Source organism: Pteronotus mesoamericanus, unplaced genomic scaffold, assembly GCF_021234165.1.
Source record: "Pteronotus mesoamericanus isolate MK-2021 breed Mesoamerican mustached bat unplaced genomic scaffold, CSHL_Meso_final contig_203, whole genome shotgun sequence".
Taxonomy (NCBI): Eukaryota; Metazoa; Chordata; class Mammalia; order Chiroptera; family Mormoopidae; genus Pteronotus; species Pteronotus mesoamericanus.
Window position 1 is genome coordinate 688282 of NW_026555087.1, and position 15216 is coordinate 703497.

The 15216-nt window shown below is 72.1% G+C and overlaps 1 protein-coding gene across 13 annotated transcripts in view; it reads left to right on the forward strand.

Moving 5' to 3' along the window:
* KIF1A (kinesin family member 1A) overlaps window positions 1–15216 on the forward strand; it is a 65228-nt gene that overhangs the window by 38879 nt on the left and 11133 nt on the right. For 7 of the 13 annotated variants that reach the window (XM_054570394.1, XM_054570396.1, XM_054570397.1 and 4 more), the window contains 13 exons: window positions 790–927; window positions 1684–1956; window positions 6801–6919; window positions 8547–8632; window positions 9001–9139; window positions 9310–9481; window positions 9580–9670; window positions 10725–10843; window positions 10985–11040; window positions 11773–11881; window positions 12179–12245; window positions 12331–12415; window positions 13588–13693. In XM_054570394.1, coding sequence (XP_054426369.1) covers window positions 790–927; window positions 1684–1956; window positions 6801–6919; window positions 8547–8632; window positions 9001–9139; window positions 9310–9481; window positions 9580–9670; window positions 10725–10843; window positions 10985–11040; window positions 11773–11881; window positions 12179–12245; window positions 12331–12415; window positions 13588–13693 — 1560 coding nt within the window. The remainder of the gene's footprint in view (window positions 1–789; window positions 928–1683; window positions 1957–6800; window positions 6920–8546; window positions 8633–9000; window positions 9140–9309; window positions 9482–9579; window positions 9671–10724; window positions 10844–10984; window positions 11041–11772; window positions 11882–12178; window positions 12246–12330; window positions 12416–13587; window positions 13694–15216) is intronic. The other 6 variants (XM_054570401.1, XM_054570402.1, XM_054570403.1 and 3 more) reach the window with 1 other exon arrangement.

Consider the following 15216-nt stretch of genomic DNA (forward strand, 5'->3'; position numbering starts at 1 on the left):
TGTTCACTGTCTGGGGATTGGCCGGCCCTGGGGGGGGCTCATCCCCAGCCAGCAAGTCCCCGAAGATGTCAAAACATCATCACATGCAGAGAAGGAGAAGTAGAGTTAATACAGCACACGCTGCACACTCACACCCGTAGGCTCCCACGCCTGCCTTCCTCATGTGGCTCGTTCGCACGCATGTGCGCACACATGCACCCTCACGCCAGCCCCCCCCATCACGCACACACTCACACCAACTCCCCACTCAGCCCGCGCCCTGCCCGCCCTCCTGGGGGCTGCGGCCTGGCCAGTGGACGAGTGTCCGCCTTCTGTCGTTCCTGCCGCACCTGAGCCCCGGAGGGAAACGATCCCTTTTCCTTTCTTCCTCAACATGTGCGGCTTCCTGGGGTAATAATCTTCAAACTACCGCTTTCTGCGCCCTATCGCCAACTTGCCCTTCGTTCCCGGAGCGTCCTGGGCTCCCGACGCTGCTCCGCGTGGGGTTGTGCCCCCGACGCCGCCACCTCCCGCCCCCTGCTCCCGCCCTGTGGCTGGTTCCCGGCCGTCCCGCCTGCTGAAACCGCCTGGCTGTTGCCTGGTCGCAGGTGGCGACCTCGTATGCTTACCTGGAGGTCCTTCGCTCATGGATGACCGATTCTGGGCACCACAAAGGGTCTGTCAGGACACCAGCGTGAGCCTCAGGACCATGAGCGGGACGCTGTGGCTGGAGCCGAGCCCGCTGTCCCAGCGGGGGAGGGGGCACAGGGTGGCCGCCCTGCGGGCCTCCTGACCTCGGCTCCCCCGCAGGCAGCGCCTGGACCTCATGCGAGAGATGTACGACCGGGCGGCCGAGGTGCCCTCCAGCGTCATCGAGGACTGTGACAACGTGGTCACCGGCGGAGACCCCTTCTATGACCGGTTCCCCTGGTTCCGGCTTGTGGGCAGGTGGGCGCCTCCCTCCCTCCCTCCCTCCCTGGGCTGAGAGATGGAGTGAGAGAGAGAGACAGAGACAGAGAGATGGAGAGAGCGAGCAGTGGGGCAGGATGTGGCCTCCTCTGAGGCGGAACCCGGCTGGGCCCCCGCAAGGAAGAGCCAGCAAGATGCCTGTTCCCGTCCCCTGTCCCCCGCCTCTGTCCTTCCTGGCCTGACCAGTGAGCCCCAGTATTGGCGGCACCAGAGAGGGGTCTCAGCGTTGCCACTGCACCCGTCGTGGGGCATTGCCACCAGGCCTCACGTGTCTGTGTGTGTGTGTGTGTGTGAGTGTGAGTGTGTGAGGCTTAGTTAGGCTCTCTGGGTCGTCTGGTGGCTGTGGGGCGGGAGTGGGGACACAGGCCCGTTCTCCCCAGAGCCTCAGGCCCCCTCTCCTCCTTCCCCTGGTCTGGCCTGGGGTCTGCGCCCAGCGCCTGCACCCCACGAGACAGGGCGTGGTGTTCAGAGGTCTCCGCGGGGCCCAGCGCACGAGGTCCTCGCGTGACCTCCGCCCCACCAGGCCAGAATCACACCGCCGCTGCCTCCAGAACCTTCTGGAACCCTCCACTGACCACACACGCAGTTTCCTTCTGCGCCCGGGGCCAGGGGGCACTTCAAGGCAGCGCCCCTGGTGGTCTGTGTGTGCGGTGTGGGTTCAGCCGGGAGCCCCGCCCCGTGCGCGCTGCGCGTGGCCGGTGTTAACTTCTCTCTGTCTTGTCCTACTAACCTCAGCTCAGTCATCTCTGGCTGCAGCAGCCCCCCACTTCTCAACACGTGCATGAGCGCGCGCATGGCTGCTCTCACCCCCTCCCCCGCCTCCTCGAGCCCCGACTCCGACGCCACCGAGCCTGCTGAGGAGCAGAGCCTGGGGGAGGAGGAGGAGGAGGAGGAGGAGGAGGAGGAGGAGGAGGAGGACCTGGAGGACGACGTCTTTCCCGAGCACGGGCTGTACGACGGCCGGGACCCGTTTTACGACCGGCCCCCCCTGTTCAGTTTAGTAGGAAGGTTGGTGAGGTCGAGGCTGGCATGCTGGGAAGGAACCAGCTCTTTTGCGCAGGAGCACTGCTGGGGCGCCATTGGACGCCGTCGGGGCGCGGCCCCGGGCTGTGGGGCTGGCGTCCGCGGAGGGGGCCCGAGGGGGCGCGAGGGCCCCGCCCCCCCGGAGAGTGGCCACCCGCTCCGCGCAGCGGGGACGACCAGGCAGAGAGGCCCCAGAACCCAGGAGGTGGCTGCCGGAACCCGGGAGAGGTCCTCGTGCAGGACCCCTGCAGGGCACGTGCGAAAGCTGCGGGCGGGCGCCCCCCGGGGCCCGTGGTCCTGGCGATCAGACCTACCCCCAGCTCAGGCAGCTTCCCCTCCCTCCCTTTTGCTGAAGAGATGGAGGCCTCGGGGCGGGGGGAGCAAGCCTGGGGCGGGGGGCCATGCCGCAGGGCAGGGAGGAAGGGCGGAAGGCCTCCCCTGAGGCCGCAGGGCCTTGCAGACCCTGCTCCCTCTGACCCTGTCTCTGCCTAAAGTGAGGACGGCACATCCTTCTGACCCAGGGACGGGCATGTGGCCCCGCGCCCTCCCAGAAGTGCCCCTTGCAGAGGAGCAGCTGCTGTTGGCCGGGCGGAGCGGAGGCCCCGCAGGCGCTGGGGGCCAGCCCGGCTGCCCGCACACACGCTTGTGATCACGGGGAAGGGAGGGGAGGCCGACCGGTGAAGGAAAGACCTGGGAACCTACTGTGGTGGAAGGAAACGCAGCTCATGAAACAGCTGAATTTACAGGTTTTAATATAAACAGGTGTAAGATAGTCTTTTAGAGAAGGGAGTGAGGGAGAAAGAGAGGGAAAGAAACATCCCTGTGTGGTTGCCTCTCGTGTGTCCCCTGCTGGGGGCCAGGCCCGCATCCCAGGCAGGTGCCCTGACTGGGAACCGAACCGGTGACCCTTTGGTTCACAGGCCGGTGCTCCTCTCCTGAGCCACACCAGCCAGGGTGGCGTAAGATAGTCGTAATAGCGCCCGATTCTGGAGTTTGAGATGGCCTCTCGGGCGGGGCCGAGGGCTGTGGGCCGTGGGCTGCGGGGGCCCGACAGCGGGGCTCACACAGGGAGTCCCCCACCTCGGAAGGTCCCCTCGGAGGAAGCGGGCTGCCCCGGGCACGCGCCCTGGAGGTGCTCCCGTTGGGGCTCCATGAGCCACGCGCTGGATGAACGCGTGTGCTCTCCCCCAGGACGTCCTGGGCCCGGGCTTCCGTCTGCGGAGCCCGACAGGGAGCGAGAGCCTCTTGGAAAGCCCCGGCCGCGAGGGCCAGGCGTCACTCAGGTGACAGGTAGACGTGGGGACGGGGCCCAGGGGAGCGAGGACACCGGGATGTGGGTTCTTGCAGTCTCGGCCGGAAAGAGCTGGGTCCTTCCGACACTTCCCCTGTGGATCTAAGATGTCACAAACCGACCAAACCAAGGCCACGCCCCCCAGGAGAGGCCGGCCCTGCCCGCAGGCGGCCGCGCAGGGCTTCTTTGGGAAATGTCCTGATTTTTTGTTTGGCAAGGACTGGCTTCCCTGCTCAGCAGCTGTGCAGTCCCGGGGCCGTAAGAAGCACCCGGCTTTGGTTTCCTTTAATCCTTCCGGTAGCTGCTGGCTCCCTTTCCAAAGCTTAAGCAAAATTGGGGCGCCCACTCTCGTCCGTCCCCCTCGGAAAGGCTTTCCTGGCCCGGCATGCGTCTTTGCACCTCACCAATCTCGTGGCCGGCGCTGCCTCCTCCCGCCCGCCCTCCACACGGCTCTGGCTCTGCGTCTCCGCACCTCCTCTCTCGGGGCGGGTTCAGCCTGCTTCAAGGTGCGCTCCCCCCCCCCGCCTGCCCCCAGCCCCGCGGTTGGCCTCCCAGGGTCCTGGCCCAGGGCTCTGTGCCCGGCCCGCCCCCCAGGCTGGCAGCCTGCCGTGCGGGGGTGGAGGGGGGACAAGGGGTCGGCTGACCAGGCGGAAGAAGTGCTCTCGCCTTAACGTCCTTTGTGCCTGGACCACCACTTTCAGGGTCTGGGGGCAGGGGAGCTGCTCAGCAGAAGGCGAGGGGCTGACCGGCGGATGGAGGGTCCCAGGGAGGGGAGGCTGGGGGAGGGAGGAGAGGTGCCTGCCCAACGGCAGGGAGACACTCGGCTCCCCTGGGCTGGCGCGGCTGAGCCCTCAGCGAGGCGCGCCCTTTGCCCGCAAGGCTGAGGGCTGACCCCCGCCCCCTCTGGGTGGGCGTGGGCCCCGGGCAGGCCTGCGGCTGTTCCGATCCCGCGGTGGCCGACGCGAACGTCCGGTCGTCTCTGTGCCGTGGGCGCTGGCCCTTCGCATCCCGGCGCGCTCCGTCAGGGGGCTCTGTGTGGGGTGTGGGGTCCTGCAGCCCCAGCTTGCGGCCCCTCGAGGCTGCGGCAGGGGCTTCGGGGCCCCCGAGGCCCCTCTGACGAAACGTGCCTGTCACCGTTGCCGAGTGGGCTGGGACTGGGAGAGGGCCCGCGAGGCGTCCTCCCTTCTCTGAGTCCGGCCCCGCGCGGCCGCGGCGCTGTGGCCCCGCCCGTGCCCTCTGCGCCCCGAGGAGGAGAGCGCAGCCCGCGGCCAGGGCGGCCCATTTCAGAGCTGACGTGTGGAGAGGGGTGGCCTGAGCCTTGGGGACACGGGGGCCCGGGAGGAGCCAGCCCTGGGCTGGCCGGGGGCTCCTCGGTGGCCCGGATCTTGGCTCTCCCGCTGGCTGGGAGGCCCTGGGCAGCCCTCAGCCCCACTTCCTGGAGGCTGTGCTGATGGACGGCCCTCATGCCCTTACCCAGCCTCCCCCCCCGAAGGTGGTTCTGGGGGCTCGGCAGAGCGCAGGTCGCAGGTCGCAGGTCGGCCGGCAGCCTGCGACCCCCTCTGCGTGCCCGGCTCCTGGGAGCGGCCTCGGGGGCTCCGCCTCCCACCCCCGGGTTTCTGCGGGGGGGAGGAGCCTGCAGCCTGGGGCTGGCCCGCCTGGGGGCCCCCCTCAGCCCTCCCCAGGGTGGAGGCAGGACGACCGGCCAGGGTCTAGCAGAGGAGCGCAGAGCGGGGTCTGCGCCTGTCCCCTCTGGCCTGTCCCCTCCGGCTGCGCCCCGGGCTTCCTCCATTTCCCCTCAGGGCCTCAGCTCTCGGCTCATTTCATGGCAGTGCCCCGCCCGATGCCCAATCACAGGCAAAGACCCTTGGCTAGGAGCTTGGGTGCCCGGGAGGGGAGGCCGCCACTGCCCCCATCCCCGGGCGGGTGCTGGGAGCGGCCCCCAGCCTGCGCTGTCCGGTCCCTGCCAGGTAGACACCCTGTGTGACTGGGGCGAGGGGCCGGCGCTCTTTGGCCCGCAGTTCCCCGTGTGAGCAGGGCCAGGGGTGGACGGAGGGCCCATGTGGCCGGAGCGGGGGCTGGGCAGCTGGACTGGGGGTCACAGAGCCTGTGTGTCACAGAGGGTGGGGTCCTCTCTGCACCCCATGCCTCCTCAAGTGTGTAGGAGCCGGTGGCGGGGGGGGGTGTGGGAAGCAGGGGCAGCCGATGGGGACGGACCCGCCAAAGGACTTCAGAGCAACTTCCGGGGAGAACTGGTGGGTTTGGAAGGTGAGAGTGGAGGCCCTCAGGCTTCTGACCTGCGGGGGGAGCCCGCAAGGCCGTGGGGGCCAACATCAGCAGCCCCACCTGAGGGGGCACCGGGACCCCGAGCCGGGGTTCCGGGCGCGGCCTCGTCTGTGCTGCCGTCACAGCAGCGCCTCCGTGCGGGGTGCGGCCGCGGCTCCGCGTGGGCGCCGTGCGACCGGCCCTGGCGCAGCTGAGTGGGAAGCTCCGTGGCGGGTGACCCCCTCCTTCCCTCCCGCCCCTCCCCACTCCTCCCCGCCCCACAGACGCACCTGCCCGGCAGGCCCCTCCCCCTCTCCCGGCCTCCGCCCGGCCCCACCCTGCCGCTGTTTTAGCCCTTGTTTTCCCGTCTTCCCTGCGGAGGCCCTGGGCCTCCGCAGCCCCCAACACTCCCCCTCCTGCGCCCATCCCTGCCCCTCCCCAGGAGCCCCCCTCTGCACGCCCCGTGGGAGCTCAGGGCTCCAGGCGTTGGCGCCTCTGGGCAGGGGCGGGAGCTGCGGGGCTGCCCCGGGGGCTCGCGTGGGTGGGCCTCCCTGTGCCCGGGGGCCCTGAACCGCGGGTGGGACTCGCCCCACGTCCTGGGCGGCACAGGTGGGGGGTGCTCCGGGGTCCTGTCTGCCCCCTGGCTGCTGGTGTCACTCTTGCCCCTGGATGAGCTCAGGCTGCAGCAGCCGCTGGGTGGCGTGGCCTCCGTCCGGCCTGGCCCGGCCCCGGCTGGCCCTGCGGGGGCAGCACGGCGGGCAGCGCCCTGCGGCCTGGGGCTGTCCGTTCAGCCGGCCCTCCCGGGGCACTGGGCTGGGGCCGTCCCCTGCCTCGGCTGACTTCACGGAGCTCCCCTCACCGTCCCGGGAAGGGGCTCAGGAGGGATCGCGAGCCCTGTTCCCGTGTTGATTGGCCCGCGAGCGTCAGAGGCCACAAGGAAGTGGGTGGGTGTCGGGGGGCGGCCAGGGTGCCAGCACCAGCGTCGAAGCCCGGCGCGGCCGGCTCCCCAGGTCCTCCTCCTTGAGGCAGGCTGAACCCCTCGGCTGCTCCCTCGTCCGTCGCAGGTGTGGCCCGCGCTGCGCCCCGTGCCCGCTCGCCTTGCCTCCTCCCGCCTCCGAGCGCCTCCGCCTGCGACTGTCCCCGCCCGTCCTCGCCTGCTGCCCGCCCCGCGCTCCGCTCCGCTTTGCCGTGTTGTGTCGTGAGCTCGGCCGCTGTCGCCGCCACGGCTGCAGGCGCGGGGCCGGCCTGACCGCGGCCTCCCCTCCCCCCACCCCAGGGCCTTCGTGTACCTGAGCAACCTCCTGTACCCCGTGCCGCTGGTGCACCGCGTGGCCATCGTCAGCGAGAAGGGCGAGGTGAAGGGCTTCCTCCGCGTGGCTGTCCAGGCCATCTCAGGTGCGTGCCGGGCCGTGCGCCCCGTCCCCGCGGACGCCCGGCGGGGGCAGTTCTGCGGGCACCACGCAGCGGTCGGAGTGCAGCCGGCCTCCCCCGGGCGCCTGGCCTGCGCTGCTGCTCTACCCTCCCCTGGATGCGGGGGTGGGGGGGCCCCGGAGAAGCCCCAGGGACGCCCAGCTCCTGGCGCTGGCCTCTCCCAGGGTGGCCGGGCCCTCTGGGGCCGTGCCGGCTGCACGCGGGGCTGTCCGAGCCGGCTCTCCCTCCCGTCCAGCAGCCCCAGGCAGGCACAGACCCCAGCCTGGGGTGGAGGGGCCCTCTCCTCGCTCACCCCCTGCTGTCCCTACGCCCCAGGACAGGCTGCCTCGCCCGCCCACAGTGGCCCTCAGCCTCCCTTTGTCCTGGGCCCCCCTCCTTCGGACCCCTTGGCCTCAGTCCCAGGGCCCACGGGCCCCCCCGCCCCTGTGCGCCCCGCGCTGCGGAGGCGGGCGCTTCCCACCGCCCCTCCCTGGACTGGAGTCCCAGCCCGGTTTGTTCCCCTGTTGATCCGGTTTTGGGGAAGTGCAGAGTGTGAGAGATCCTTCCAGAACAAGGCGAGCGCCGCGTGGCCGCCCTGGGGCCAGTGCTCCTGCTGTGATGGGCCCCCCGGCCCCCCCAGGCCCCCACTCTCTTCTCGCAGCCTTGGCAGGCGGCACCCTTAGGGAACTGGATCCCACCCCCGGGACCCTGCGGCCCGCAACTTCCAGAAGCTCCTCACCGCGCCTCCCCCAACCCCGCCACGTGGCTGCGGTGCGAGCCGCTGGGGGCCCTGCCGAGACGGGGACGCGAGGGCGGCACTGGGGAGGGACAGAGGACGGGGACACCGGGAGCGTCCGAGGCCACCCTCGCCCCTCGAGGGGACCCTGCCCTGTAGCCTCGGTGGCCCCCCCTCATTCTCCCTGGCGGGCTCTGTCCCAGCTGAGTGGGTTCCCGCTGAGCAGACTGTGTTGGAGGGTGGCGCTGCCTGTGTTCGGCCCGCATCTGACATTACCTAGTGGCCGTGGCGCAAGAGAAGGAACTTAGAAAAGCAGAGCAGCACAGGGAAGCCTGCCTCGGGGTCACAGGGTCACACACCCCGGCCACGGCGGAGCTCAGCCCCGCTGACCTTTCTGCGCAGAGCCCTGGGCCCTGCTGTGCACAGGCCCCGGCGGACCCGGCCGATGGCAGGACAGAGCGGCGGGCCCACGGCAGCCAGGCTGCCGAGCTCAGGGTGTCGGCGCCCCCACAGGCCCCCGAACAGAAGGGCAGACCCTCCGGTTGGCAAGGCCCCCTGGGGCGACATCTAACCAGAGCGGCCGAAGCTGGGGCCCAGGGGTTCCAGCAGCAGCCAGGCCTCAGGGGCCTTCAGGCAGCAGGAGAGGCTCTGGGTCGGGTCCCAAGCGCAGAGGGAAACTGCTGGCCGCTGTGAGGGACGGGGGCGTGGGAGCCTGTGGGGCGCAGGGCGTCCAGGTCGGGGGTCGGGTGGCTTTGCGAGGGTGGTGGCAGAGGAACAGGTGCGATTCCGCGGTGAAACCGGGAGGAGCGGGCGGGCGGGCTCCGCGGCAGCCGCGGGGACACGCCAGGTCCTGACGCCCCGCTCGTCCCGTGGCAGCCGACGAAGAGGCCCCCGATTACGGCTCGGGCGTCCGCCAGTCGGGAACCGCCCGGATCTCCTTTGACGACCAGCATTTCGAGAAGGTACCGGCAAGCAGCTCCCTCCGTCCCACCCGCACCAGCCGCCCTGCCTCGGACCTCGGTGCCCGACGCCTCGAGCCCCGTCCGCCCCCCGCCCCGCGCAGCAGCCCGTCTCCGTCGCACGGGCTCAGCAGCGCGGGGGACGCACGGGAGGGGCCAGGGGGGGCTCCAGGAGGCTGTGTGGGCGCCAGGCTGGGGACCCAGAGAGCCCGGCCCCCGGGGAGGGAGGGGCTGAGGGAGGGTCCCGGGGGACAGGGCCGGCGGCCTTTCCCGCCGAGGAGCCAGCCTGGGGGCCCAAGGCCCGGGGCAGGTCTGGGACGTGCGCCCGCGACCCCAGCCGGCCCCCCAACTTGGGCGCCCGCCCCCCGCAGTTCCAGTCTGAGTCCTGCCCCGCGGGGGGGATGTCGCGCTCCGGGACCTCCCAGGAAGAGCTGCGCATCGTGGAAGGCCAGGGCCAGGGCGCGGACGCGGGGCCCTCTGCCGACGAGGTCAACAACAACACCTGCGCAGGTAGGCCGGCCCCCCGGGCGTGGGCCTCTGGGAGCAGCCCTGGCCTCTCTGTGGTCTGGAGACCGCCCCCCCTCATGGCCGGTCTCTGAGGGAGGCCGCAGGGGCTCTGGGCCCGCCCCGGCCCCAGCACCCGGGCCCCGCCCCCAGCCTGTGCCCCCGGCTCCCCGCAGCGCTGCCCCCGGAAGGCCTGCCCCTCGACAGCCCCGAGAAGGCCGCCCTGGACGGGCCCCTGGACGCCGGCCTGGACCACCTGCGCCTGGGCAGCACCTTCACCTTCCGCGTGACCGTCCTGCAGGCGTCCAGCATCTCCGCGGAGTACGCCGACATCTTCTGCCAGTTCAAGTGAGCCCCGCCCGCGGGGGCGGGGGGCGGGCGGGCGGCCCTGGGCCAGGCACGGCTGTGCCCGGGGGGCCCGGCCAACGCGTCCTCCCGCTTTGCAGCTTCATCCATCGCCACGACGAGGCCTTCTCCACGGAGCCCCTGAAGAACACAGGGCGGGGCCCCCCGCTCGGCTTCTACCACGTCCAGAACGTACGTCCTCAGAGCCCCCGCCCCGCCGCCGGGTGGCCCTGCGGGGCCTCCCAGAACGCCCATCCCGCCTCCCTGGGGCTCCATCTCCGTCTCCTGGGCCCCGGCGCGAGGACGCAGGGCCTCTGGCGGGTTGAAGACGGGGGTGGGGGCAGTGAGTCCTGAGAGCTCCCTGGGGACGTCCAGCGTCCGGGGTGGCCGGGGCGGAGGCGCCAGCGCGGTGAGGGCGGCGGCAGGTGCAGGATGCGGGCGTAACGGAGAGTCAGGAGCCGTTGGGGCTGGGGAGCGTCCACGCAGGGGCAGCCCAGCGTGGGGCGCGGGGTCGTGGGCAGCGGGGGTGCTCCCTGGGGCCAGGACCCCAGGACCAGCCGGGAGTTTGACCCGAGCCGCTGGCCTCCGAGTGTGCGGCCTGCGCTGTCTCGAGGCCCGAGTGCCGGCGGCGCAGCGGAGCGGCTGTCCTGGCAACGGGGCGCGTGGTGGTGTCTGAGCCGGGAGCAAGGCGGGCCCGGGGGGTGCACGCTGGGCTCCCCTAAAAGCCGTCACCGTCCCAGCCTGGAGGAGCGGAGCCCAGGGTCAGGGTGCGAAGGCCCGGCCCCAGTCCCGGCCCCGCGGCCCGCTCCCCGTGACCCCTCGGGGCCTCCCCGCTGCGCCTGCCTCCTCGGTGCTGCGGCTTCCCCTTTGTGTAAGGACCCCGGTTCCTGGTCCCGCTGCGTGAGGGCCACACTGGCGCCCTCGTCCTGACTTGGCCTCTGTAAGGACCTTGTCTCCAAACACGGGCGGGGCGGGGGCGGGGGGGACAGTCTACCCATAACTCTCCGTGCGTGGGGGGCCCCAGAGGGCAGAGCAGCCCCGGGGACACACTGGCCTCGGCCGCCTCGTCAAGCTCTGTGTTCCGAAAGGGCAGCCGTGTCCCAGCCGCGTCTGTCCCGGGGGCAGAGGCACGGCCACCGCGCGGTGCTGCGTCCGTCGGGTGGGCGGCGGAGGCGAGGCGCCATCCTGTCGTGGGCAGGGGCCGGCAGCGCCCCTGCCCCTCCGACGGCCGCCCCTTGCCCGCCAGGTCGCGGTGGAGGTCACCAGGTCCTTCATCGAATACATCAAGAGCCAGCCCATCGTGTTCGAGGTCTTCGGCCACTACCAGCAGCGCCCTTTCCCTCCGCTCTGCAAGGACGTGCTCAGGTCCCTGCCCCGCCTCCTGGTCGCCTGGTGGCAGGGCCTGCGGGTGGGGCCCGGCCCGGGGAGGGAGGCGCGCGGGCCCGGCCCAGGGCCCTGTGGATGCCAGGCTGCCAGCACCTCACGCCTGCACTGCTTCCTCCACAGCCCCCTGAGGCCCTCACGCCGCCACTTCCCGCGGGTCATGCCGCTGTCCAAGCCGGGTAGGCCGGGCCCCAGGCGCCGTCCTGGGGGATGGGGGCGGGAGGGGGCGGGCGGGGGCAGGCGGGGGCGGGCGGGCCCCCTGCAGGGCACAGTCCTCGGCTGGGTCACCGCACTCACAGGCGCCGGGCTGCCCTGCACCTGCCAGACCGCGGGGTCCCCGTGGAGTAAGGGGCTCCGTCCTGGGCACAGGGTGCAGGAAGAGAAGGCACCTCGGAGGGGTGTGCCTTACCCCTCCTCGGGCACAGGGCAGCCCGGCGCTTTCAGGCGCGGGCTCCTCGGGCAGGTGGCAGAGGCCTGGGGGCCCAGGGGAAGGCACTGAGGGGCTGGGGGCCACCTGGGCCTGTTGGCCCGGAGCTGGGGGACAGACTCGTCTGTGCTGGAACGAGGTGCTTGGCCAGGCGCCGTGGCTGTGGCCCAGGTGGGGCGGAGCGGGGGTCCCGGGGGGGCTGTGGGCCTCTGGGTGAGCGTGCTCCTGCCGTTGCTGGTTCTGTGGGGCCTCCAGCCACCGGCCTCCCCCCGACGGCCCGGCGTGCGGCCCCCGCTCCTCCCCGGGCACGGAGAGGCGGACAGTCACACCTGACCCTGCGCCAGGGCTGTCGGGTGGGGGCCGCTGGTCATCCCCCTTGGAGTGCGGCGCCCTCGCTGCCTTTGCGGCCCCCGCCCGAGCCAGCGGTCAGCGCGTGGCGGGTCTGGTGCGCCCCAGCAAGTGCCCCTCTCCCTGTCACCCCCAGTGCCGGCCACCAAGCTCAGCACGCTAACGCGGCCCAGCCCGGGGCCGCGCCACTGCAAGTACGACCTGCTGGTCCACTTCGAGATCTGCGAGCTGGAGGCTGACGGCGAGTGCGTCCCGCGCCCGGTGGGCCGGCTGCGGCGCGGGGTCCCCGAGGGCGGGGGGTGGGGGCGGCTTGGCGCGGGGTCCCCGAGGGCGGGGGGCGGGGCTGGGGGCCGGCTGCGGCGCCGGTTGGGGGCGCACCTTTCCTGCTGACAGGTCTCCGTGGACGGGCCGCCCCGTCTCCACCAGCAGGAGGCGCCGACGTTTTCCCATCTCGCTCCTTGCGCACCGGTGGGGCGCCCGCTGCGGGCGGCAGGAGGAGGCCCGGCCCGGCCCGGCCTCACGCTGCCCCCCTCTCTCCGCAGCTACATCCCGGCCGTGGTGGACCACCGCGGGGGCATGCCGTGCATGGGGACCTTCCTGCTGCACCAGGTGCGCCCCCCTCTGCCCAGCCCGCCCCCACCCCCGCCGTACGGGCCGGCTCCCTGACCGAGTCCCCTCCCCTGGCACCTGGCAGGGCATCCAGCGGCGGATAACCGTGACGCTGCTGCACGAGACAGGCAGCCACATCCGCTGGAAGGAAGTGCGCGAGCTGGTCGTGGGTGAGTGGGGGCGGGGGCGGGAACAACGCGGACTGAGCGTCTCCGTTCTGCCCTCCGCTCGGCCCCTGCCGCGTGTGACGGGGGTGGCCAAGCCGCCAGCCTCTCTGGGCGTCCGTTCCTCCCCTGCCAAGGGAGGCCCAGGCGGCGGCGATTCCGAAGGCGCCCGCTCGCTGGGGCCGCCCTCACGGAGCACCGCACGCCGGGTGGCTCCAGGGACGGAGGCCCCGCCTCGCGCAGCTCGGGGGACAGCAGTCCCAGCCCGGGGGCGGCCGGTGGCCGTGCTCCCCCACCCCCTGCTTGCCTCTTGCCGCTCCCGGGGGTCGGTGGGCGCTCCGGGGCGCACAGGTGAGCCGTCGCACACCTTCGTCTTCCCCGGGCCTCTTCCCATAGGGACACAGGTCAGACTAGGGCCTCCTGTTCCCGTGTCGCCGCATCGCAAGGATCGCGCCCGCCAAACAGGCTCTAGTGTCTCCGGGAAAGTCCCTGCCCGACGTGCGAGGGCGTCAGGGCTGCCGCGCACATTTCAGCCCGCACAGGGTCGCGCGGGGCTTCCCCCGTGACGTCGCGCTGCGAGCTCGGTCTGCCGGAGGCGCTCCCTTTGCCGTCCTGTGAAGGACGCGCCTTCCCGGGTTCGCTCCAGGGCGCGGGCACGCTGTCCTTTCCTGCGTGTTGTTGGCGGGAGGCCACCGCCTCGTGCCCGCCCGGGGCCTGGCCGCAGCCGCGTCCCTGGGGCGTGTGGAGGGCTCCGAGGGGCCGCAGCGGGGACGTGACTGCCCTCGAAGAGGCGGAGGGTCAACGTGGCTATCACTGCGGAAGTGATGAGTGAGGCCCCCAGGCAGGGCCTGACCCAGCGCGCGGCGCGGGCGCCTTCCACCGGCAGGGCGCCACCCGGGGCGGCGGCAGCTGGGGCTCCGTGCGAAACGCCCTTTCGGGGAGCATTTGACGACACGGGCAGCGTTTCTTTTCTTTTTTTCTTAAGGTGGGCCCTGGCCGACGGCCGCAGGCCCTCCGCCGCCCCTGGACCGGCCTCCCTGACCCCTGCAGCGTTGCCCTTTCTAGATGCTCTGGGGGCCGGTTCCCGGACAGGCCTCAGTTCAGAAGCGGGCCCGGGCAGGAGCGCACAGCCCCACCCGCCCTCCCGGAAGTGACCCGGCCCATCGCCTTCCCCGTAGGTCGCATCCGGAACACTCCGGAAACAGACGAGTCCCTGATCGACCCCAACATCTTGTCTCTCAACATCCTCTCGTCCGGGTACATCCACCCGGCCCAGGACGACCGGTGAGTCCCCTCGGGCTGCCGGCCCTGCCCCTGAGTCCACGGCGAGGGGTTGGTCCGGGTTGGGACCTGGGGAGGGGGTGACAAGGGCCTGCGGCGCCCTCGGCTGGCCTGCCAGCCCCACAGGCTGAGGGATGCGGCCCGAAGCTTCTAGGTCTCCTTTCTGACGCCTGAGGGACCGGGTGCAGGGAGGGAGGCGGGGGCTCGAAGTCCCGGGTGCCCGCACGTTTCCCTTCATCCGGCCGCCGGGCCGAGGGGCTGGGGGCCGCTGGGGGTTGAGCGGGGCCCTGCTGGAGAGTGTCGTGGGTGCGGGGGGGGGCAGCCTGGGCCGTGGGCGGACAGGCGTCCCACGTGTCCCTGACCGTGCCGCTGTGGCCTCCGGGGGCCGGCCGGCAGTCCTGGAGGCGGTTCAGGGACACGGGGGTCACCGGGCTAGTCCTTTCCAAACTCCCAGGTGACGGTCTAGGTCTCGCTGCCTGGGCGGTCCCAGCATCTGGGGTGGTGACGGGGCACCGGAGGCCCCGGGGACAAACCTGCCAGGGCGGGTGGGACCTGGCGGGAGACGCTGGAGTCAAGGGGGGGTGGGGGTGGGGGTGGGGGCCCCCGACTGACCCTGCCCAGCGCGCCCGGGGGACGTCGGTGGGCTCGGCAGCGTCTGAGGGGCGGCCGCGGGGCTGTGGGGTGAGCAGGGGACCCCAGGCCCGGTCGGCTGCTCCCGAGGGCTCTGCCCGCCTGGCCCTGGCGCTTGAGCTGCGGCGTCTCCCCGGGCCCCTGGGGCTGAGAGGGCCGCGTGTGCGCGAAGTCCGGGGCCCACGTTCCCCGAGAGCCGGTGTCCACGAGGTTGAGGGTCTTGGGGGAGTTGCCTCCCGCTCTTCCGACTCTGGGGTCCAGATGCCCTGAGAGGGGGCTTGAAGAGACCTCCCCTCAGACGGGCTGCTTGGAGAGTGGGGGACAGAGACCCCCAACAGGGGCAGATGAGGCTTTGGTTCCAGCCCTGCCCAGGAACCTTCCGGAAGGAGCACACCCTGCACTGCTGCCCAGAGGGGGAGGGGCCGGGCGAGAGTTTTGGGGGGGTTTCTCATGTGGGGGCGGCACCGTGGCAGGCAGGCTGGGCTGCACCCGGGCGGGGGCGGGGGCGTCACCATGAGAACCGCTCCGGGACCCGGCCACACGGGCTGGGGAGCTGCCTGCAGGGATGGGGGCCCCTGGGCCTGGACCCCGGGAGAGGGACCCCCGGGAGGCTCATGCCCCTGGGAGGGGACTGTGCGCTGCGCCGAGGAAGCTTTGGGCCTGGGGGACGGCCCCAGCTGCTGACCTCCGGCAACTCCTGGATCCTCGGGGCAGGGAGAGGGTGGTCGCAAAGCGGGGATGGACCGGCTTCCCCCGGGCCCCGGCCCTGCACGGGGGGGGGGCTGTTTGTGGGCCTTCCGCTGCGGGGGGCTCCCGGGGGCCTCCGTCCTGGGCTCCACCTGTCCAGGGTGGCTTAGGAGGCCGCGGCTCCTGACTGGACCTCGGCTCTCCCAGTC